Genomic DNA, 23,969 nt, shown 5'->3' on the forward strand with positions numbered 1-23,969 from the left:
CATTAGCAGTTGCAAAAGATTGTTATTAGATCACTGAGATGCATACACTTTCATTGAGGTCAAATAACTCTTCTGAGTGATTTTCACTCACATTAAACCCTAAATTTCCCTGTGCACAAAACAACACACACACAGAAGCAATAGCTGTTGATGTGCTCTTCTATTAGCAGCAGAAAAACTTCACTAAGAATTAGATGAAGGCAGTTTTATGTCCATATTGTCAAAGGCTTATGTAGAAAATGAACTAATTCTAATAACAATTTGATTTCTTCATCCATTTGAATCTGCCACCTCAAAACATGCCTCTCTGTCCTGCAATTATTTTAAGCTGGGCATTTTTAAGAAAATGCAGACACAAAAGAAGATCTGAAAATTGAGTAGAAGGTATCCTTTTATAAGAGACATTTATATTCACAAGGGAAACCTCTGTTTGTAAAAGTGTCTCCTGCCTTGTGCCAGGAAAAGGGGAAGGACTCAACATCCAGAAATCTCAGTATGCATAACAACTTCAGCCTTGTTTACTGGTCTTTTCCTAGTCACCTCTATAACTGACTCCCTCCCCCCAAAATTTTCCTTTGTCTTGAGCTACAGATGGTATTTAAGGTGATGGCTTTGGCCATGTCAAGTGGTTACTCCCTACCTTGGAGTTATACAATAATTATTAAATTTTTGTCTTACTCCAGTTCATCTGTTTTATTTATTTATTTTTTATTTTTTTAAAGATTTTATTTATTTATTTGATAGACAGAGATCACCAGCAGGCAGAGAGACAGGCAGAGAGAGGAAGGGAAGCAAGCTCCCTGCTGAGGAGAGAGCCTGATGTGGGGTTTGATCCCAGGACCCTGGGATCATGATCTGAGCCGAAGGCAGAGGCTTTAACCCACTGAGCCACCCAGGTGCCCCAGTTCATCTGTTTTAAGTCAATTTAATTATTAGACCAGCCAAAGAACCTCAAGAGTAGAAGTAAAATATTCCTCTCCCCAGCACAGTACAAAGAATCTAAGTAAAGTTCATAATGCTCTATTTGACAATGTTAATGTAAAATTATCTAAAAAGGTCAACATCAAAGATAAAATTATTGGTTGCCTCAGTAATAATAAAAGTGTAAATCTGGAGAAGGACAACATCTTGGTAAAGGCAGGTAAGTTTCCTATGAAGAAGAAGTAACAGCTGTAAGTATTTTAAACAAATAACTCATAATTGTATCCAAACACACTGTAATAGTCTGCTAATGAAAGATGAAGTTGTAGTTTTAAAATTTTAAAAGCATTCATGAATATCCACAGTAGGTTAGTTTGGCAATCAGTTCTTTTCTTTACCTCATAAATCCCATCTGTTGTATTATTATCCTTGTGCCTTTGTGTTGCTGGTTTTTAGGCTGTTAGTATGCTGTTTTATATAACAAAGCACACACAAGAGATTTTCTTCTGTTTCTTGATTAGACTACTACTCTGCCATGCTGGATTCTAAATCTTCCCCTCCCCATCCCCCCCAACACACCTATGCTACTTCTGCACAAACAGTACTACTTTTCTCTACTCAAAGACTTTCCCGTGATTTTACTCAGATTGCTTCCACTCCTTCAACCTGACTCAGCAAGATGGGACTGCAGTTTACAGTTTTTGGGAAATATCACAAGACTTTGGCAATTTTACTGTTTCTCTTTTAACTTTCATAGAGAAGTTTCTAGGAACAGCAGTGTTTGTATTGGGGAAATTTGAAAGAAAATTAAGAAATCTGCCAAGTTACATAAGAATCATCTTTTATCTTTTTATTTATTTTATTTTTCAATTAAAAAAGATTTTATTTATTTGACACACACAGAGAGACATAAACAGAGAGTAGTAGAGTGAGAGGAAGAAGAAGACTCCCCCTGAACAGGGAGCCCAATGCTCGATCCCAGGACTCTGGGATCATGACCTGAGTGGGAGGCAGATGCTTAATGACTGAGCCACCCAGGCACTCCATTTTTAAAAGTTTAAACAGGAATTTGATCACCTCTAATTGCTGGTATTGAACTTGAATATACCAAGTGAGGTTTAAGAGTGCTTTTTTTTTAAAGTTATTTTTATTCATGGCGTTAGTATTAAAGAAGGGAACATTCTGATGTGACACTAATAATGATAATTAAAGTGAGGAATGTAGGATTTGTCACAGCACTCAGGATTTCCAGAGATCTCTTCCTGAGAGGTAGTCATATATTTCTCTCTCAGTCTTTTATTAAGTATGATAGTTAATACAAATATTTAATATTAATAAACATAAATGTTTGTTCAACATGGCTCAGGTGTGTTGCTCTTAGCTTGAAAGGCTGAACCTTGGAGAAGCATAGGAGGTTATTCACACTTCCTTAACCTTTCTTAGGTAGGTACTCCCTGCCTAAGATTTCAAAACTCACATATGTTTATACATAAGGGTCAGGAACACACCACCTGTGGTAGGCAGGGATCGTGGCACTTAGACTAACCAACAAAGAGCATACATAGCATCTATCCTGGGAGTTAAAGCTCATAATTTTTCTGCTGAAAATCCACTCAGATGCTAGACTCTGAAGTATGTGTCTATTGATGTATAACTTTACCTTATAAATTATATCATATTCTTGTCTGCATTTCTAGTTTGTGTACCAATTTCTTTGTTTTCCTTTATCAGCAAAAATTCATGACCTTTAGTCTCAGCATGTCACTGACATTGAGATAGGCAAAATATGGACATTCAGGAAATGAATACTTCCCAACAAGAAACATAAAGAATGTCAACAGATATTTCCTCAAATCTATCATATTGTGTGTCCAAACCCAGTCTCAGAGTCGTATTGATCTTTAAAAAAAATCTCCCAAATCCATGAAGCACAAAACCACAGGCAAATAATAATAATAAAAAGATCAACAATATATTTGATTGCCAGCTTACAAAAATTTATTAGATTAAAATGTTCATTTTTATGAGCCCTGCTCGGACCCTCAGTCTCCTTGCCTGCAACTTGAAGATTGGATCCGTCAAGCACTCTCGCTAAAGATTTCAGCAGTTCCTAGAGTAGGAGAGTTGCAGAGGCTGTCCCGGGACACCAGGGAGGTGGTGGCAGCTGCCCGCAGGCCACGCGCTGGCTGTCCCGGAACCACGGGATCTCCGAGGAGTTTTTTCCCATTGTAGGCTTTGATCACGAGGTAGTGAGTGCCCCATCCCAGGACGTTCCAAGCAAGGACCCTGGGTCAGGGGTGCCCATGAGGGGCTCACCTCTGCTTTTAGTGCCAAGATTTGGGGCTGTCTGTCTTACTGGCACATGGTTCGGGACCTGAAGGACTGAGATGGGAACTCAGTGTCAGGCTTGAGGTCTGACCCTGGGGCCTGGCGGTGACGGGGGTTGGTTTCTCTCCCACCTTCTAGACTGAAAACTTGCTGCTTAGGGGTCATGGGACCCTGGGCAAGTGACTAAGTCTGCGTTTCAGTTTCTTCATCTGGAAAATGGGGATAATAGCCATAAGGTTGTTTCAGGGATTAAGTGAGATCACTGGGGCTCCTTGAACCAGGCTGGGCATGCAGAGAGCACACAGAGGGCACTGATCAGTGTGCTCCTGCCTCCAAAGCACTCCGGCCAGCGGAAAGGCCTGGTGGTGGTGGTGGGGGGGGGGCTTCAGCTCCTCCCACTCTTGTAGCTAGTGCTTTCTTGACATCTGAGACTGGGCCCCCGCCTTGCCCTCTTTCCCTGCCGGATGTGCCAAAACCTGAGGTGCCCAGAGCCTCAGGGGACAGGCCATGGGGTGTCCTGCTCCATCCAGAGGCACCTTCCAGTGACTTCTGGGCCAGACCTTTTTGTCATGTGGTTGCTGCCTCTCTAAAATCTCCCAGCCCAGGCCCTGTTGTGCTCCAAATGCCCTGGTGACTGGGAGTCTGTCTGTGTCCACAGAGCTATGGCTGGCAGAGAAGTGGGCTCAAGAGACAGCAGGGCTGGGGACAGCTTCTCCATCTCCTGGAGGTGTCTGGATCTCCACACAGCACTGTCCCCTTTTCTGCCTGCTGGACTTGCCCCACTACCCACCTTCAGTGTCGAAGTCACCTCATCTATCTCAGGTAGCTCACCCAGGGGCCTCTCTGCCGCTTCCCTCCAGACAACACCTCCCCACTGGCTGACCTGGGCATCTACCAACAGTGATCCTAACCCTTGCCTTTACCGTCTCATCCAAGCCCATGAACTGCTTTGGGACCTGGGACAAGTCTCAGCCTCAGTTCTCAAATCTATGAAATGGGGATCCAGTCTCCTTACTTGCTAAGGCCTATTGTAGCAAAACAAATCTAATAACATTTTTTTTCTGGTCTAACTGTATGCATCCACTGAGCAAGAGTGTAGGCAACAGGCCTGCATATCCCTGGTTGGGGATGTTGTCACACATTTCTGAAATTGAGTCATTAAAGATCTCAAGGCTGTGTGACCTTCTTGCCACACCTGTGTTTGTCTATGTGGAGTGTCCTTGGGATGTTTGTCTAGTTTGTGGTGCTGGGGTTTCTACTTATGGGTCCTCTTCCATATCTTTCTTTGTGGAGCCACATTCACCAAGAGCCTGGAAGGGGCTCCCCACACCCGAGCGTCACATGCACATACACACACTCACACGCACACGCATACATATACACACAAGGCAGGATGGGGCCATGGAAAGCTGAGGACTGGAATGATACCTGGAGCTCCAACTCTATCTCTAAACCTTAGTTTCTGGGTGACTTTGGACAGTGACTCTGATCATAGTCTCAGTTGCTAGCTGAGAAACAGGGGGGCAAGTGTCAATGTGAACTTATTGATTTTCTGTGTGGTTTGAGGGGGAACATCAATAGAAGAGGGGTTTCCCAAGCTTGTGTGACACAGTCTGGGTGGGTCCCAGGTGCGCAGCCCAGGGTGAAACACCAGGAGTCACTGCAGTTCCCATCCTGGCCTGGAAGCTGGCCAGGTGTGGGGCTCCCCAGCTAATGGGAGCAGCCCACCAGGCTGGGCTCTCTGGCCTTTGATTCTTCTGATTCTGTCCCTTGCAGGCCTCAAGCTGCTCAGAGCCCCAGTTGGAGCAGCCATGACCCGCTGGACATCCCTCAAGGCATCCAGACCACATAAACCTGCCCCCTGCAGTCCAATGGCCTGCTGCCAGCATCTAAGTACCGGGCCCTGGCCTCCTCTGCCTGGAGGGCCCAGGAATCTGGGGCTGAGCCATCTTCTCGGCACAGTACCCGGGGTCCCCACCACCCCTGGCTCCCTGCCTCCTGGCCCAGGCAGAAACAGCATCCACCATCACAGCCCCAGGCCTCAGCTCCTCAGACCTATGGTGAGGTGGCCAGCTGGAGTAGCTGTGGGGGGTGGTGGCAGTGTGAGAAGAGGCCTCCGCAGAGCCTGACATGCCCACAGCAGGAGACCTCACATTATCTAGAGTCATTCGAATTTCAGCTCTCCTGCTTATTGGCTGTGTGGCTTTGGGGAAGTCACTTAACCTCTCTCAATCTCCATTCTTGGTAGAAGTAATGATGGCAGCCACCTTCTTGGGGTTTTGCTAGGATAATCTAAGACCATTTGCTAATGTGTCTGGCCTGCTTTCTCTGCAGTTTGAGGAGTGGGCAGTAAGGGCCATGAGTGTTATATATGTGCCCGCTCTGGAGATTCAGAAACATCTGGCAACAGAGACAGACCCTAGGAGGGATGTGTAGCCTGGCTGCTCATTTGGACTTCTCCCTCACCTGTCTCCCAGGTGTTTGAAGCATAGGTCAGATGTTGTGCTCCCTCTGAGGCCCTGGCTGCACCTGGCCACACAGACAGGGGCTAAATCCCAGTGTTGCCTCCCTCTGGCTATGTCACTTCCAGTCTCTGGGTTTCTGGTGGGTGCTCATCCACCTGCTTCTGCTTCTGGACCGGCTGCCCTGGGACCTTCTTATCTGGGGCCTGATTGTCTTCTGGGCACTTGAGGGCTCCCAGCCTTGTCTAACACTGGCCTCCTGGTGTGAACAGGTGGGGGTTTGGGGTGAATGGGGTCCCCAGTGGTGGAGGGAAGTATGCCCGACTCAGTGTCCTGGCCAGGCCAGCCGGCCAGGGTTCTCCCCCTCCTTCCAGCTCAGCCCTGCTGAACAAGGCTGAGTGCCTGGGCACCTGCAGCCCTGACGCTAAGGTTTAGATGGCCTCAGTGCCCACAGGGCCAGGTGGCACCATGGCCTCTGGCCTGCAGGTGCCTGGGTCTGGCACCAACAGGCCAGGCTGGAGCCAGCGGGGCCCTGGGGGAGGGGGTAGCCAGCTGCTACCGGCCCATATGGGGGCTGAACGTGGGCTATGGGCCTGAAAGCAGTGTGTCCGACTGCAGGTGTCATGCTGTGGGCCATGCGTGAGACAGCTTGGTGTGCATACATATGTGCGTGTGTGTGACAAGCCCACCAAGTGCTCCTCTGAATGGGCCAAGGACAGTGATACTCTGAGTGTTGCCTGGATGCTGTCATTTAGAGCTGAGAAAGGCAGTGATGGGGAAGGCCGCTGGGATGGGGTCAGTCAGTGACCCCTCTGGGTACTGACCCGTGGACCCTCTTCTAGTTACAGATGGAGGCTGTGGTGTATGGGCACTGAGAGTGGGTGCAGTGGGGCACAGGTTTCGAGCATCAGGACGGCATCCTCGGGGCCAGGCTCTGCTCGAAGCCCGGGGGTGAGACAGCAGTGAACCACATAGCAAACTCACGATGCTTGGGAGGCCAGTGGTCTCACAGTGGGATCAGCGTGTGAGTGCGACCCCAGGCCTGTCCTTCCCTTTACTGTTACTACTGTTATGGGGTCTGAAGGCGGTGCTTTGGGGTTACCATGAGGACCTGGGTGAGGGGTTACAGTCTCCCATGTGTTCAGGAAGCTGCTCTTGGGCATGGAGGCCAGGGACTGAGGGAGGTGAGGCAGTGGGAGGGTGTCCGGGCTGAGAGTGTGAGGGACTATCCTGTGGAGCAATGCATAGGCTGTGAGCTGCAGCAAGTGAGCGAGGAGCCTGTACCTGAGAGCTGAGGGGCCCCGGACTCCGTTCACGCAGGCCTCGCAGTTGCCAGCAGAGATCAGCTTTAAGCAGAGGACAGCCAGGCTCCCCCGCTGCCTCTGGACTGCAGTGGGGGCCGGAGAACAAAGGCTGGTGAGGTGCTGCCATGCTGGTCCGGTGGGTGATGACGGAGACTTCTCCCACGGCGGTGGGAGAAGAGATAGGATCATAAATACACTTTGGAAGTGGAGCCTTTGGTAGGGGGGTCCTCAGATGGACTGAGGATGAAGGCTTTTGGTCAGAGCTCCTGGGAGACTCCAGGTCTGTTTTCCAAGCTGAGAAGGAGGGTGAGGGGCTGGCTGAGGAGGGAAGATGGAGAGCTCAGTGGGGGGTGAGTCGGGGTGAAGACAGCCAACAGCCATCGCCGAGGGCCCCAGCTGAGGGCAGAAGTCTGGGCCAGGGTGACCTGTTCCTCCAGTCCTTCTGTCTTCTCTGTTGCAGGAGCCGCCCCCAGTGGAGCCGGCCCAGAGGCGAGCCAGGGCCCCCCCATCCCCAGGATGACCTCGGCTGGCAGGGCCAACCCCTACAGTATCGTGTCATCAGAGGAGGATGGGGTGCACCTGGTCACCATATCGGGGGCCAACGGCTTTGGAAACGGCAAGGTGCACACGGCGCCGGTGCTGGAACCGCTTTGTCAAGAAGAACGGCCAGTGCAATATTGAGTTCGCCAACATGGATGAGAAGTCACAGCGCTACCTGGCCGACATGTTCACCACCTGCATGGACATCCGCTGGAGCTACATGCTGCTCATCTTCTCGCTGGCCTTCCTCACCTCCTGGCTCCTGTTCGGTGTCATCTTTTGGGTCATCGCTGTGGCACACGGTGACCTGGAGCCAGCCAAGGGCCGTGGCCACATGCCCTGCGTGATGCAGGTGCACAGCTTCATGGCTGCCTTCCTCTTCTCCATCAAGGTGCAGACCACCATCAGCTACGGGCTGCGCTGTGTGATGGAGGAGTGCCTGGTGGCTGTGTTCATGGTGGTGGCACAGTCCATTGTGGGCTGCATCATCGACTCCTTCATGATCGGCTGCCATCATGGCCAAGACGGCTCAGCCCAAGAAGCGGGTGCAGACATTGCTGTTCAGCCACAATGAGGTGGTGGCCCTGCGCGACGGCAAGCTCTGCCTCATGTGGCGCGTGGGCAACCTGAACAAGAGCCACATCGTGGAGGCGCACGTGCAGGCCCAGCTCATCAAGCCGCGGGTCACCGAGGAGGGCGAGTACATCCCGCTGGACCAGATCGACATCGACGTCGGCTTCAACAAAGGCCTCGACCACATCTTCCTCGTGTCCCCCATCACCATCCTGCATGAGATCGACGAGGCCAGCCCACTGCTTGGCATCAGCCGGCAGGACTTGGAGATGGGTAACTTCGAGATCATGGTCATCCTGGAGGGCATGGTGGAGGCCACAGCCATGACCACGCAGGCCCGCAGCTCCTATCTGGCCAATGAGATCCTGTGGGGCCACCGCTTCAAGCCTGTCCTCTTCAAGGAGAAGAACCAGTACAAGATTGACTACTCCCACTTCCATAAGACCTACAAGGTGCCCTCCACACCCCGCTGCAGCACCAAGGACCTGGTGGAGAACAAATTCTGCTGCCCAGTGCCAACTCCTTCTGTTATGAGAATGAGCTGGCTTTCCTGAGCCGCAACGAGGAGGACAAGGCAGATGGAGACCAGGATGGCTGCAGCTCCCAGGCCCAGCATGACTTTGACAGACCTCAGGCAGGTGGTGGCGGCCTCGAGCAGCGGCCTTACAGACAGGAGTCAGAGATCTGAGCCACCATGGGCCAAGGTGCAGCATCCACCCCAGCAGGTGTTCCTCGAGGACCCTGGGTTTGAGCAGAATGGGCCAGGTGCCCCGGTTGCAGACTCAGTAGCGTTTTAGATGCTTTATGTTTCTTCACAGTGGCCTGGGAAGGTTGGTGGGAGAATGCGTGACCAAAGCGGGCAGCCGCCGGCCTCAGAGACTGGAGCAGTGCAGGGAGGTAGCTTCTTGGGGTCCGGGCCAGGAGCCAGGGGCTTCTGTCTGAGGCTAGAACTTTGGCCTGCTCAGAGGTGGCTCAGTGGCCATCCAGCCTCTGTGGGTGAAGGCTGGCAGGCTGCATGGCACCTCGCTGGAGAGAGGAGGTTTCTCCTGGGGAGAAACTCTGGTTTTGGCTTTCTCAACCATAGCTTGAGTAAGACTGTTTACAAAAAAAAAAAAAAAAGATTAACATGTGATTGACAAATAATAATTTCTGGGGATTATAAAAATGGTCAGTGAGAATTCCATTGGTCTGCTGAGATGCGGGTTTTAGATGGGGGCTCCATGAGGTTCCCCGAGGCTGGACAGGCCTCCCCTCCATGAAGGCCAAGTGTGTGCCAGGTTGCGCCATCTGCACAAGCACAAGAGAGGGGCTCATCTGTGGTTCCTTCTGCTCATGGGCAGATTAGATGATGTTTGTGATGGAAAAACCAAGACCATGTTAATGATCATGATAAAAGCTTTCCAGAGTCATAGAGATAGGGGTAGGGGCTGGGAAAAAAACTAGTTTGAGCTTTTTGAGTTTGACTTTTGTACCTAAGAGGTGCGTCTCAGGGATGGATATGGGACCCGACTGCCATGGAGGGTCCACTCTCCCCACCCCCACCAGATTTTCCTGTTTTACTTCTCACCTTTTCTGCCTGATAGCCTCCACCCTTTCCGCAGTGAGGGATGCTTGGAAAATGTTGGAGTAGATGGTTCCATGGGAAGGGAGGGCGGGTTCCCAGACACCCAGGAAGCAGACTGGCCCTATTCCCATGGGACCCCAGTGTGAGTCGTGCCTTAGAGACCCCAGGTGGGCCAGCCCCGGTTGTTTCTGTTTTTCTCCGACTCGCCTGTCCTCCCAGCTGCCCCTGATTCCAACATGAAGTCCTCACCAGCCTGTGTGTCTGCAGAGGTGGGCTGTCTTGGCCTGCTCTCCGCACCTGGGGCAGCCTAGGTGAGTGCAGGGGCATCCCAGCCAGGCTGTCCCCGCTGAAGGGCGGAGGAATGATCTTAGAAGAGATGTGCAGTTGTCAGCCAAGATGACCAGGAGTGGTGCTTGCATCCTGGCAGGCTCATCAGGAAGAAGTTTGCAGCTATTGGCTCTGCTGGCCCGGAAGCAGGGCCCTGGGCCACGGGATGCCCAGCGTGGGCTTGTTCTTGGTAGAGGACACAGCTGGAGGGGATGGAGCAGGCCAGGCCCTTCCCAGGACAGCTAAGAATTTTGCCCTCTCAAATGACCAGGCCTGTAAGGAAGTCCTTAATTAGAAAGCCCATATGTGTCTCCCCAGCCTGCCAGCCTTGGCCACCCCAACCCGTGCCCTCCAAGACAGCTAGGCACCCAGGACCCTGGCCCAAGTGGGGAAACTGAGGCAGATTGCAAGTTCACGCAGTCGGTGGGTGGGTCTTGGGAGGCCAGGAGAGGCCAGGAGCCTGGGGTGAGGGTTCTTATTTCTCACCTCCTCTTCTACCCAACCCCAGGGCAGCTGGAGACCTGGCCTGAGGTCGGAGGCCTTGGAGGATCTGGGCATGAGCTATCGGTTCTCACCCATAGACAACCCGAGTCCATGCCCTGAGGGATGCCTGACTCCCAGCATCCTGCCCTAGCCTCAGGCCCCAGCTTCATTTCCCGCTGGGGTGCTTCAGGCCTTGGAGGTAGCTCTTTCCTCTCAGGATCTGCTGGAGGGTCCTCAGCTCCTTCCCAGCCCAGGGCCTGGCTGGGAAGGGCCTGGCTTCCAGCCCTGAGCCTAGCTGGCTTTCTCCGTTTCAGCTCTGGGGGGCAAGGGTAGAGTTGATATGGGAGGGCTAACCTGCCTGCCCCCTCCCAGACTGTCAGGCTGAATGGGGGAGGGATGAGATGGCCTCAGTCACTTGTGGCTGGCACAGGGGCCTGTGTTCTGCTTTGCCTGCTCTGCCTGGCTGCAGGAGAGCCTTACAGGGCTGGGTGGGGCAGGCTTCCACTGCTACCATCCAGAGCAGAGCCCAGAGCCTCTGGGTCCCCCAAGGCCTCTGTCACCTCAGTGGCCTGGTGCACCTACTCTCAGGCCTGTCCCCCTCCCAGGTCCATGCTGGATGATTCAGTCCCAGACCCTGCAGGAGAGCAGCCCTGGGCTGCCTTTCATCTCTCACCAAAGGCAGATGCTGCATTTTCAAACTCTTCTGCCCTCTTTTTTTTTTCTTCCCTGTATTTATTTATTTATTTATTTATTGCTTGTGCTAAAGACCAAAATAGTCTCCCTCTTTAGTGCACTTGAAATGGGAGGGTGGATGGGAGGAGCCATGTGTGTGCAGAGCAAGGATTCTGTTGTCCCTGGGGAGTGTGTGCTGGAGGGGGTGTATGTGCCTTTGTATGTGTGAGTGTGTGTGTGTGTGTGTGCGTGTGCGTGCATGTGTGTGTGTGGAGAGCATCAACCCTCTGAGTGTGCCACATGCCATGTGTGGTGCGTGTGCCGAGCACAGGTGAGTGGGGAGCATTTCTGCACCTGAGTGTGTGTGTTGGGTGTGCATGTGTGTGTGAGTGTACATGGTGTCTGGTCTGTGTGCTGTGCAGGTGTGTGTAGTCATATACTCCCACCCTCACCCTCCCAGGCACTGGGATTTCCAAGAAGTTTCTCTACAGCCAGAACCAGGAAGTGTGGAGGTGGGAGTGGGCCAAGAACATGGCCTCTGGTGCCCTCTTCCCTGACACACTGAGCTGCTTACATGGGAAATGGGCTGTGCTGGCGTGTGTGTGTGTGTGTGTGTGTGTGAGCACCAAGTGTGTGGCATCACATGCGCCATCATCTCATCTCTGTACAAGCATATGTGTGCAATTACAGCTTTGCCTGAGTGCAGGAGCATGTGGACCCACAGTTCATGGGAGTGCTGTGCAGGTGTGTGCCCATGAGGATCTCCCTGTGTGTGTGAGTCTGGGCTGACGACATATATGCAGTATGCATGTGTGTATAGGTACACACACGCATAGTTCTCTGTTTATTTGCCCAAAGGGGCATGTGTGTGAGTGTGTGTTTTATATGCGGGTTTGGTGTACTGTTCGCCAGGCTATGGGGCCAGGCACACAGGGCACAGGACGGACACCAGCTGTGACCATGGGCACAGCTGAACCCAGCAGTCCCGCTGGCCCTGTGCCCTGATTATATTCACACGGGAATGTGTGGAATGTTTGTGCCGCCATGAGGCTTTTGTGCACGTGGACACGAGGTCCTATCTGCTTGTGTGGGTGAGTGCTGCGTACGGACGGTGTCTGCATGTGTGTGTGTCCCTGTGAACACACAGGTGCATGTGGTGCATTTGGGTGGCGGTGGCGCCTGGTCCGTGCACAGGACTGGTGCCTGCCTGCTGGAGGCTGTACGCATGGGCACGTGGGAGCGCGTGCAGGTCCCAGGAGTGTGTGCACATGAATGTCTGTGGAAGTGGTGTGTCCACGTGCACTCTTGCGCGTGCTGTTTGGGACATGGTGGCCACCCCCCCTTGCCCTGCTGGTGCTGTGCCCCCCTGTCCCTGCCTGCCTGGGGGTCCGGGAGGGATCCACGGGGCGGGAGCGGGGGCATGATGGGAAGGAGGCCCCTGCACAGGGTGTCTGCCCTGCTTGAGGTCATGTCAAATCTATTTTAAATGGTGAAACTGGAGAATTTCATGTTATTTTCAATACATAGCGGTATCTAAAGACATAGACCATGAGACTAGACCACATTAAATGCATTTTGATCTCTTTGAGTGCCACCGTGTGGAGATGTGTGTTTGAAAATCCCTGCCTGGCATTCTTGGGCTGGGTCAGCCCACTGTGACCCTGGGCCTGGGGGGCCAGGATGGGGGTGGGTCCGGTGGGAGCGCTGGGAGAGAGGATAGAGCCCCACCCACTTGCAGACCCCAGCACGCTCTTCCAGCTGGGACACGCCCCCGCGTGCCCCTGTGACCACACACCCTCTCCCGCACAGGCCCTGGAGTGCGCCCTCCCACCTCCTCATGCTGGATGTGATACTTCCCCAGCTGTGTGACCTTGGGCCACTTCCCTATCCTCCCTGGGCCCACACGCCCCCCTTTCACTTCCTTCTGCTGAGATTCAGGGCACGTGTCCACAGGCGGCTGTCTGCTGCGTGTGGGAGAGTGGTCGCTCTTTCTGAGGACTCCATCATGGGAGAACCCCGCCAACAGCCCTGGTTCTCACCACGGTGACAGGACAGAAAGCAGCGGTGGGGAGGCAGAGGGCCCGAGGACCCTCACTCCAGCCTGGCATGGTGACATGGAGGAATTGGAGTGGTGTTCTCCCTGGTGAGGCTGGGGTGAGGAGGGCCACGGGGCAGACAGGGGCCGCCAGTAGGGACAAGAGGACACGCAGGGAGGAAGACATGCAAGACCCATCTATGGGAAAGGAGGATGTTATCTGTACCAAGTGCTCAGTCTCTAGGGTGTCAGTGGCCTTCTGGCAGAGGCCCACAGGGAGAAAATTCTTTCCATTGCCCCAGCTCATTCCCTCATTGGAGAACTTCTCTGCATCAGTGAAGGACCCCAGGGAAGCTTCATTCTGTGGGATTCAGGGGATGATTCAGGATAAGGAGCTCAGGCAGAGGTGCCATGCAGGGATGAAGGACAGGGGTTCGGGAGGGGCTGGGGGCAGGTCACAAAGGCTTCTTGGAGGTTTTTCCTCCAGGTTGAACCTGGAGACAGGAAGACACTAAAGGTGGTTGGCTTGATCTGGGATTGGGGGTGGGGATCCCCGCTCCTAGTCCCAGAGCCCTCCGAGATACCCCAGTACTAGAGTCTAAGCCAGCTGGGGCCAATGAGCTATGGCCTCTCCAGTCCCCCAAGCACTAGCTTCTGCAGACAGGTGTGGGGCCCCAGTCAGCACAGGATAAATGTCTATGATTCCAATCAGATGACACTGGAGTTCAGCAGTCTTGAGGTACCCGTTGTCCTGCCTGTGACCCTCAGTCAGACCCCAGGTCACTCTCTTGCTTGGTGACCTGTACTGAATTTCTTTTCCCCTGTGCTCTCAGTCTCCCTGTCTATAAAAAAAAGGGGGGGTTATTCATAAGATATGCGAGCTCGCACCCTTGTGGAAAGAACAAGAAGGAGCAAGAAAGGACTCAGCAGCCACCTAGCACATACTGGGCCGGAGCCCTAGAGGTGGGGTGGGCGCCCAAGAAGGCAGCTCCTGGTTGTGACACCAGCGTGGGTGCAGTGAGCCCATAGTTTACCCTGTGCTTTCCTGCCTCCCTGAGGATGAGATGATTCCAACTCGGAATCTGCTTTTAAAAAGGTAGAAAGGTGGTAGGGGTGGAGAACTTGGTGATGAGCGTTTGTCGAGCACTCCCTGAGTTCACATGGAAGGACCGGGTGCACCTGTTTTAGAGGAAATCAGCCCAGGGATACTAAGGGACTTTCCAGGGAGGTGAGTTATCAGATCTGGGATCTGATCCAGGCATGGGTCCCGAAGAGCTCCTTTATTTGATGCCACTACCCTCACAGGCACTGAACTGCTCTGGGCCCTCTTCTGCCCCCCAGTGGCCAGTGTTGGGCTTAGCTTCTCAGCCAGTGGAGGGATGATAGCCCTGCCAGAGGGCCTGCCCTGGACTTGGTTTATCCTTTCAAAAGTTCATCTCCTGCAGTGGAGGGACTCAATGACTCGGAAGGGAATCTGGGTTTCCCCTCAGTGTGGAGGCGCCAAGATCAGAGCTGTCTGCAACCCAGGAATAGTGGGGGGCTTCAAAGGGTATACCCCATCATACTATGGCCCACCATCCACCCAGCACCAGGGTGGTCTTAAAGTCAGAATCAGGCCAGGTAACCCCACTGCCTGCAGCCCTCCCTGGCTTTCTGCTTCACTGAAAATAAACACGACTGCTTTTCCAGCCCCTGAAGTCCTTTTCCATCTTGGCCTGACCTCACCCAGCTAATCCTCTTCTCCCTTTCCCCCAGCCCCTCTGCTCTAGGCACCTCACCTCCTTATAGTGCTGTGAGAATATTACACTTTCCTCTTCACCCCAGGACCTTTGCATACGTTATTCCTCTACCCAGAGCATGTCCACTTCAGTTCTACCTCCTCCTTGTTCCAGCCTAAGCCTTCCCTGTCCCAGGGTAAAGTAATCTATGAAGGCAGGGATTGTCATCTCTTTCACTCGCTGCTGGGTCTCCAGTGCAGGCTGTGGTATGTGCTTCATGTGTATTTGCCTCATAGATGGTTGGGAGGATGGAGTACAGGTCCAGTGAGCCTCCTCTGCAGAGGGGTCTGCGGGTCTCACCAACCTACAGCCCTCACTTCTTCCCACTGACCCAGCTTGGGCAGAGCCGACTGTGCCAAGCAATGGCAGTATGGAGCAATCCCTGAGTGGTAAAGGGACACATGCAGGGTGCCACGGGAGGAAAATAAGGGGAGGCCTGGTTAGGGGAACCAAGGTGGGTCTCCCAAGGAAGTGACATTTCTTCTGAGATCTAAGGGATGAGTCATACTTTTCCAAGTTTGTGAGGAGTTCCTAGGGAAAGGGGCTGACACAAGCCAAGGCCCTGGGGTGGGAGAGACCACAAGAAGGAAAAGGAAACAGCTTGTTGGGGGTGGGTTGTGGGGAGGAGCAGGGAAGACCATGGTGGGGCCCAGCCCCCTTTCCTGGCACTCAGCGGCTCTTGGGCTGCATCAAAGCCTCACTGCATCTCCTTCCTGGAATGTCAGTTTCTGGAAAGCAAGCACAGTTGTTCTCCCTGGTTCATGGCTGTGCCCAGCACCCAGAACGTTGAATCAGGCACCCAGTAGGCACTCAGTCAGTCGAGTAGTGCTCAGTCAACCTGTGGCTCTCCCGCAGCTGTGAAAGGACCCATAGTTCAGCAGTCAGCAGGGATGCTGCCAGCCATATCCCTGCAGCAGCAGATCTCCAGCCTTGGGGTGTAAGGACCCGCAGCACCCAGGCTTTTATAGTCTTCTGTGCTATAAAAACAAATTTTATCAAGTAAAATTTTGAAATGCACAAGATAAAACACATAAGGTTGCATTGGAAATCCATTTCTTTGACAAACAGTCATCATCGTATGAGTGAATACATACGTAGTCTGCTAGCCGCTGTTTCCTCCCCAACCGCCCCTGACCGAGATCACCCCCACCCACGCCCAGGTGGCTTCCTTGCTGGCATCTTCCCTGGGGGCTGAGCTCCCAGCAGCACCAAGGGGTGGGGCAATGCGCAGCATTCCAAGGGTGGTGCAACGCCTGGCCGCCCTTGGTTGCCTCCATCATAAAAGGAAGGGAAGGCTGACTTTCTCTTCGAGGTCAAGCAACGTGGAAATGTAAAGTCTTTGCATCCAATTGCATGCAGCCTTCATTTAATTCATGGGCCTTGAGGGCAGGGAGGCCCCGGCTCAGGGCCCTGCAGTTTCTGTTTGGGGACTGTCTTGTTGCTGGGAGGCAGGGAAGGCAAACTCTGTCTGCAAAGGTTGTTCGAGTAATTATTTCAGAAATGTGCAGACCATGAGGTCTCTGTCGAAGCTGCTGGCGCTGTGGCCGTGGGACAAAAGCCGCCGGAGACGGCCTATACACTATTGGCTTCCAATAAAATCCATTAGCTATTAGGGAGTGTGTTCCAATAAAACCTCATTTATGGACGCTGACATTTGAATTTCATAGAATTTTTCCAAAGCATGAAATACGACTCCTCTTTCGATTCCTTCCCCCGTCCTTAAGAAATGCAGCAACCAGTCTCAGCGAGAGGGCCCGCCAAAGGCAGGCAGTGGGCTGCAAGCGGGGGCCGTGTCAGAAGCCTCACCTTCTGCCGCGGCAGGCCTGGAACAGGCCGGACATGTCTCCAACAAGGTCCCAGCTGGTGCTCTGCTGCTGTGGGGACCCCGCTCTGAGAATGGCTCTTCTTTATTCAGAGAGATCCATGTAGTGCCAGGGAGATGGAGGCCCAGAGGTCTGGGAGTGAAACCCCTACCCTGGGCTGTCATCCCCCTTCCAGGTGGGGATTTGAGGGCCTGGGGTTCCCTACAGAGATGCCCATTGGTGATGCAGGAGAGGAAACGTCTTCTTCCTTCTGTCATCTTAGGTTCTCTACCTGCTGCTCTGCAGGTGAGATGGTCAAGAGACGAGTACAGAGAGCAAAGCAGACAGGAGTCTATTAACTCACGTGTTGGACACACACGGGGAAGTCAGGGTCGAGGAGCTCAAAATGACACTGACACAGCACCCCAGAAATGTGGTCCAGATGAGGAACTGAGTTCAAGGAGCAGAGGAGTGAGCCAGCAGCCTCTCTTGTGGCTCAAGCCAGATTTTTGATGCCCCTTTTCCTCTCCTCATGCCCTGCTCTAGCATCACACTCTTACCTTTTTTACCTCTACAACTCGTTTAGTCCAAATCTGTTTCTCTGTCCCACTGCTGCTGCCTGCTCCAGGCCTCCATCATTGCTTCTTGGATGACTGCTGGTGTCCTCTCTGGCCCCCAGGCCCCTCCTGCTCCTCTTCACCTGGGCAAGGTGTTTGAGTCCCCTGGCTCTGGGTCTAGGGGCACCGGGCTCCCTGACCCCCATGGGTCCCCTGAGGCACGTGGGTAGGAGGTTCCGGCAGGCAGAGAGTTTGGCTGGACAAAAAGGAGCAGTTCAGTGACCTGGTGCATGGTTCCATCCTCCCCGACCCTGCCAGCTGCAGCCCCTCCTTGGGCCCTGTCTGCAGTCTCACTTCAAGCAGCGATGCTTTCTTATGCCGCAGAGAGTTGGGCTGGCCCAGGGGCTGGAGAGCTCTTTCTTTGCCTTCCTGGATCAGTAATGAGATCATTGCTAAGGCCTGGGGCCATTCTCACTCCCAGCTGAGGCTTGGTATCGAGGTTGAGCTGGAACTCCCAGAGGGCAGCTCTGGGCTGGGGCCAGCCCCCAGGCCAGCTTCTGCAACAGTGCAGTTGCACAAGTGGTACACGACACAAACCCAGTGCTGCTGCTCCCAACTGAGACAGCCGCATAGTCTCTGAGGCCTGTGGCCTCTCCTTGCTGCCTCGGGGCTCCAGAGGGAGCTGCCCACAGACTCAATGGTGCGAGATCCGCAGCACACGCAGACCATGCAGTACAGGATGGGGGGAAATAGGGGGTCCAATGGGGGCTGATTCTGCAGGTGCCAACAATTTGTGAACTCAGTGATGAGCTAGAACATGTTTGAAAGGTGGTACAACCTCCTACCAACACACAGACACACAGATGTGTGCACACACTAGGCACACACACACGCACGCATATAAGTGTGACGGAATATTACACAGCCATGAACAAGAACAGCCTCCTGATGCATGGAACAGCGTGGACAAGCCTCAGTTACAATGTCGAATGAAAGGATCCAGGCACAAAAGGACACATGTTGTTGAAGTCCATCCATATGAAATTCTAGACTAGGCATTAATCTGTAGTGCTAGACATTAGGACCCTGGTTGCCTGCAGGAGCAGGTGGGCCACTGACTGACTTTCCTGTTGGAGCAGGTGGCTGGAGCTGGACTTGGGGGATAGGCAGTTCCTGCATCGGGAGGAAGGGTCTGACAAGGGGAGGTTCCGTGTCCATCTGTCCTGTTCAGCAGAGGGTGGGTTTCACAGTTAAGGTTTGGGGTGAATGATTTGCCAAAGGTCACACTGTCCTGCCCTTGTTGCTTGCCACTGCTGGCAGCTGTCACCCTGGGGGCAGAGCCTGCAAGGGGCAGGCAGAGAGAGGCCGGGAAGCTGGTGGATGGGCTGGGGCTGTGCTGGCTGCTGGTGGAGGACGGGAAGCTGGTGGTCAGAAGGGTGAGTCTGGAGTGACCTGGTGTGGTGAGGCCATCACTGAGGCAGTTGTGAGGGAAGGGACACAAGACACTCAAGAGCCTCACTATTCAGAGACACGGACAGTCTGCTTACCATGAGCTCTGGCCCTCCCAGGAACGACTCAGCACAAACAGGTGTCCCTGCCCCCCCACCCCTCATAATGAGGCCCACTTGCCCTGTCCCCATGGAAAAACAGCTGGGCTCAGCCGCTGGGACCTGATGGGCAAGTGATTAGTGAACTCTGCTGAACAGTCTTGTCTGGGGTGGGGGTGGGGTGGTGGTCAGTGAGCCCAGCTCCTCCCAGGGAGAGGACCTAGGGTCCCAGTTCTGAGACAAGTGCTCCAAATAGCCACGAGGCCCCAGCCCATGCAGTTCCAGCCAGAGAGGTTGAACTGGACTGGGGTCATTTCTTGAACCTCCTGTTACCCCGCCCCCTGTCCGCCCAGCCAGGAGGCCCCATGGAGCATGGGAAAGTTCAGGTGGCTTGAACCAGGACCCGTTCAGAGGTGGGGACCATCAGTGTGGCTTTTGTTCATTCAGCAGATGAAGATCCTTCCGCATCTGGCCCAGGCGGTGATAAATGCCAAAAGGAGGCTGTAAACCAAGTGGGTGGCAGAGGTGAAGTGCAGCTGACAGCACCCTTAGCCCTTGGAGAGGTGACATTCACATCGGCCCTGAAAGTGCCCAGCTAGTGTGAATGGGCTCTGAAGTCCAACTCCCGGGGTGTGAACCTGGCTTTACCCCTCCTTCTCGGTGTCCCCAGACCAGGAGCTCATTTCTCTGTGCCTCAGTTTTCTCCTCTGTAAAATGGGGCTGATAATCACAGAGCCATATGAGGATGAAATAAGTAAGAACCAGCAGCCCGCAGAGGGGTCACGTAAGTCTGGGTGCACTCTATCTCTCTCATCGCCTTTCTCTGGTGACGAGCACCCATGGTGGGAGTGGCCTGGGGTTTGTGCTCCTGGGCTGGAGGAGCAGAAGGAAGGCAAGGGTGGCTGCAACACTTAGCTCCAGGGACAGAGTTTGACCAGGTGAGGGATGCGCTGGGGTGGGGTCCACTGATGGGATCCAGTTATGGTGGGAACAAGAAAGGCCCATGAAATGGCTTCTTCTCCAGAAGGTCACTCCACCTGCCAAGGAGGAAGTGGCACAGAGAGGCCAGGGCGGTGGCCTCTGGGAGGAGCAAGGAGGGGACTTGGGCCCAGGCTTAGGAGGCTGCATGGTGGTTGCACAGAGATAGTCCAATAGAAAGATGGACAGATAGACAAACAGACAGGTAGAGAGATGGGCTGAGAGTGGGACAGATGGACAACATGTAGACAAATAGACAAAAAGAGAGAGATTGAATGGTGGACATACAGACAAATCCATATAGAAAGATCAGCAGATAGAGAGTGAGATAGACAGAAAGACGCATCTACAGACAGCTGAGTAGAAAGGAATAGAATGACAGAAAATGGACAGTCCTAGATACAGAAATAAGTAGAAATAGTAGATACAGAAATAAGTAGGCAGGCATACAGACAGAGGAAGAGACAGATCCACAGACATACAGATAAACAGATGTACTGATGAAGAGATAAAAAGGAAGACAGACATGAGGGCAGACATGAAAATAGACATAAAATATCTATAAAGGTAAGTAGTTATACAGACAGACACACAGACAGGTAGAAGGACAGACAGGCAGATGTATATATAGATACAGAAAAACACAGAGAGACAGACAGAAGGCTGGTAGAGAGACAAGTAGATATACAACAGAGATAGATCAATGGAAGACAGACAAATGGATATTCTACAGGCAGACAGACAGGCAGAGAGATGGACAAATAGACAAGCAGACAGAAAGATTGGCAAAGAGACAACCAGCGATACAGAAAGATAGGCAGAGAAATGATCAGAAGGACAGAAAGGCAGGCAGACAGGCAGGCAGACAGAGAAATACTGAGAGAGAGAATGAGCTATTGACAGATATGCAGACAAAAAGGCAGACAGAGAGACAAACAGAAACTAACTGAGCGATGGTAGATGGACAGAAAGAACTAAAGATTGAAAGGCAGATAAATAGAAAGCAAGACAGACAGGTCGTCAGGCCGACATAGAGGCAGGCAGGATGCACAGAAGCGCAGAAGCACAGAAGCAGCCTCCTCAGGATCCCAGATCTTTCCCGGCCCCTCCCGGGATTGGCTTGTCTGCTCTTCAGAGGCTGAGCGGACACCGCAGAGGATCCCTCCCATTCACAGCCTGCTCTGAACTCACGTGTACTTGCTCCCGCAGCTTCTGATTGCCTTTCAGCTGAACTCTCTCCTGGACTGGGTCCGGGCAGCCAGGTAGGCCGGTGGGCCCCATGCCCTGGGCAGGACCCTACCGCCCAAGGGCAAAGAACCCTGAGCCCCTTTCCTTGAGCTGGAGAAGGCACCTTCCAGGTGGGTATGGATACAAACAAAACAAACCCAGAGGGACTCTGGAAATCCCTTCTGGCATCACCATCTGGAGTGCGGGGTGCGGGGCTGCAAGTCAGAGCCGAGCAGGTGATGACAGGAAAAGCATACACTTCAAGCCTCATAGAAGGAAGAAAATGTGTGTGGATTATGAATTAAGGTTTCTATTGACTATATTTCCATTAAAATGCATCATTATTGAAAATTTTAACTGGCAGGACTTCTGACTTAAAGGACATTTTGATTTCTGCTTCTTAAACTTTATCCTTGAGTTAGAGAAAATGACCTGGTCATAGTAATGACTCCCCCTGGTCCTCTTGGCAAGTTCTAGAAGCTGTTGATTGGCTCACGGGTGATAATCTCTATGTCTGTACTCGTGGGCTTTGGGGAGATGGACCAGAAAAGAGCTGGGCGCACTCTTACAGATGGGAAGTAAGAATGTGCATTTAAACAACAGATCAGGGCTTGGGTCATAGGCCTGGGCGTCTCTCAGCAGCTCTGTATCCACTCTATTTTCTCCACTCTCTGCTTTGGTGGTGCCTGGACAATGAGGGCAGTGCTCTGGGTCCTCACATCTACATAGAGTCACCCTCACCCAATGGGGAAATGCCCAGTGCAGGAGAATATCTGAGAGAGAGAGAGAGAGAGAAGGCAACACAGAGTCAATGCCACTTTGATTGTTCAGGTGGAAACAAGTAACTATTTGAGCCAGCGTGTGTTCTGGGACAGTGTGGGCTGCCTGGTCCAGCAGCTTCTGTGTTATCCTGGGTGTGTTTCTATTTGTGTGTTCTGGTGTGTGTCTCTTCTGTGTGTGTGCTTTTGTCTGAACCAGATGGACATTCTCTGGTTCCGGGGCTGAAAATCTCTGTGCCTACACAGACAAGATCATGTAACAAGCATTTGGAATATGAAGACTTTGTCAGCTTGAATTGTGTTTGGACGTGCCCCATGTTGCATGCTTTCTGCCTTTGCGACTAGGAGGGCTTGCCACTGAGGCAATCTGTTCAGCAAATGGCCAGGGGAAGCCGCTCCCCCAAGAGGAGTCACTGCTGAACTCCGCTATTAACTGAGAATCTTACATTCTGGATGAAATGTTGCAGAGTTTTGATAAGTTCAAATGGCATGAAGAGCAGAACAGTGTAGATCTGAAATCTTCTACGGGATCAGAATACTTTCTGCTTTTTTAATATTTGAAGTGGATATACATCAAACGTTTCATATTTTTATTTATTTTATTTTTGCTGATTTTGTGGTTTGGGAGATTTTGACAAAAATTGTATCCTAAAGCCACGTTCTTGGAATGTGTATAAACAACGGCTTCCAACGCAAACCAGAAGAGGGCAGCAAAACACTAGTCACTAGACTGTGTTCCTTGATCTGGGACTGGAAAGCAGCTGCAGGCTTTCCTGCCTCCTTGGTTCTTGTGCATTTGCTTGATTAACATAACTCCAGGACCTGCAGCAGGTCCACACATCTTTAAGGAACACACCAAGACTTTTGTTTTTACCGTGATATTTCTCAGCAATGAAATATCAGAGGACATGGCTAAATTCAAACCAGTGTGGAAAAAATAACAAAAACCCACTCAAAATTAATTTTACTAAAGATCCAATGGAGTCAGATTGAATCATATAAATAAGGGTACAGAATGAATATCTTACTGAAATTACCAATTTTAAGCTTATTTTCTCCATGTATATTGCATTATTTACTAAATTCTGCATTCACAAAAATACATATAATGTTCAGAGAGAATGCTATTTGAGAGGGAAGTGATCAAAGTGTGTCTTAACTAGTTATCACAATTGACAGTTGCCACCAGGAACATGGCTTCTTCACCCAATGTGGGCAACAACTGGACATGTATTAATTAGCATTTAATGTGCAAAAATAGAGCTGTCATCTCAAATGTAATGTGAGATAGTTATGAACACATCTTAAAAATTTTAAGACTCCTGAATAGGAAGGAATAGACTGACCCATAGGAAAAAGGTCATTCTTGTTTCTCTTTCTTTTTTTTTTTAAGATTTTATTTATTTGAGAGAGAAAGATTGAGAGAGTATGCAAGAAAAGGGTGGAGGCGTACAGGGAGACAGAGAGGCATACTCCCCACCAAGCAGTGAGCCTGATGACTGGGGCTCGAGCCCAGGACACTGAGATCATGACCTGAGCCTAAGTCAGATGTTTAAAAGACTGAGCCACCCAGGAGCCTCTTTAAACGGAGAAATTACAAAGAAGTGTTTCCTTTATTTTTTTATTTATTTTTTTAAAGATTTTGTTTATTTATTTGACACACAGAGATCACAAGTAGGCAGAGAGGCAGACAGAGAGAGAGGGGGCAAAGCAGGCTCCCTGCTGAGTAGAGAGCTTGATGCGGGGCTTGATCCCAGGACTCTGAGATCATGACCTGAGCTGAAGGCAGAGGCTTAACCCACTGAGCCACCCAGGCACCCCAAAGTGTTTCCTTTAAAATTAGGTAAGGGGCAATAACGTCTGTTTCCACCAATGTTATTTGCTATTGTGCTGGAATGTCGATGAATGTAAAGTTAGGAAACAAACAGGAGGAATCAAAGCTACAACACTGATGCAAAAACATGTTAGGTCCTTTTTTATTTTCGGCTTGTTTACTCGAGGTCATGTCTGTGAAATGTAGCAATAGCTTATTTCCTCATTACTCTGCACTGTGCTAATATGTCAAATGATGATAATATGTCCTCTATTACTG

General features: G+C 51.8%; 1 protein-coding gene across 1 annotated transcript; it reads left to right on the forward strand.

Annotated features, from left to right (window-relative positions):
• The first annotated feature begins 5,060 nt into the window (after positions 1-5,060).
• On the forward strand, positions 5,061-8,816 carry LOC116862950 (ATP-sensitive inward rectifier potassium channel 12-like). The gene is given in 6 exon segments (XM_032850396.1): positions 5,061-5,142; positions 5,145-5,309; positions 7,476-7,641; positions 7,643-8,063; positions 8,065-8,629; positions 8,632-8,816. Coding segments are annotated over 6 exon segments (1,584 nt in total).
• Positions 8,817-23,969: the final 15,153 nt, after the last annotated feature.

This window comes from Lontra canadensis, unplaced genomic scaffold (genome assembly GCF_010015895.1).
Source record: "Lontra canadensis isolate GAN:19392208 unplaced genomic scaffold, GSC_riverotter_1.0 scaffold408, whole genome shotgun sequence".
Classification (NCBI taxonomy): domain Eukaryota; kingdom Metazoa; phylum Chordata; class Mammalia; order Carnivora; family Mustelidae; genus Lontra; species Lontra canadensis.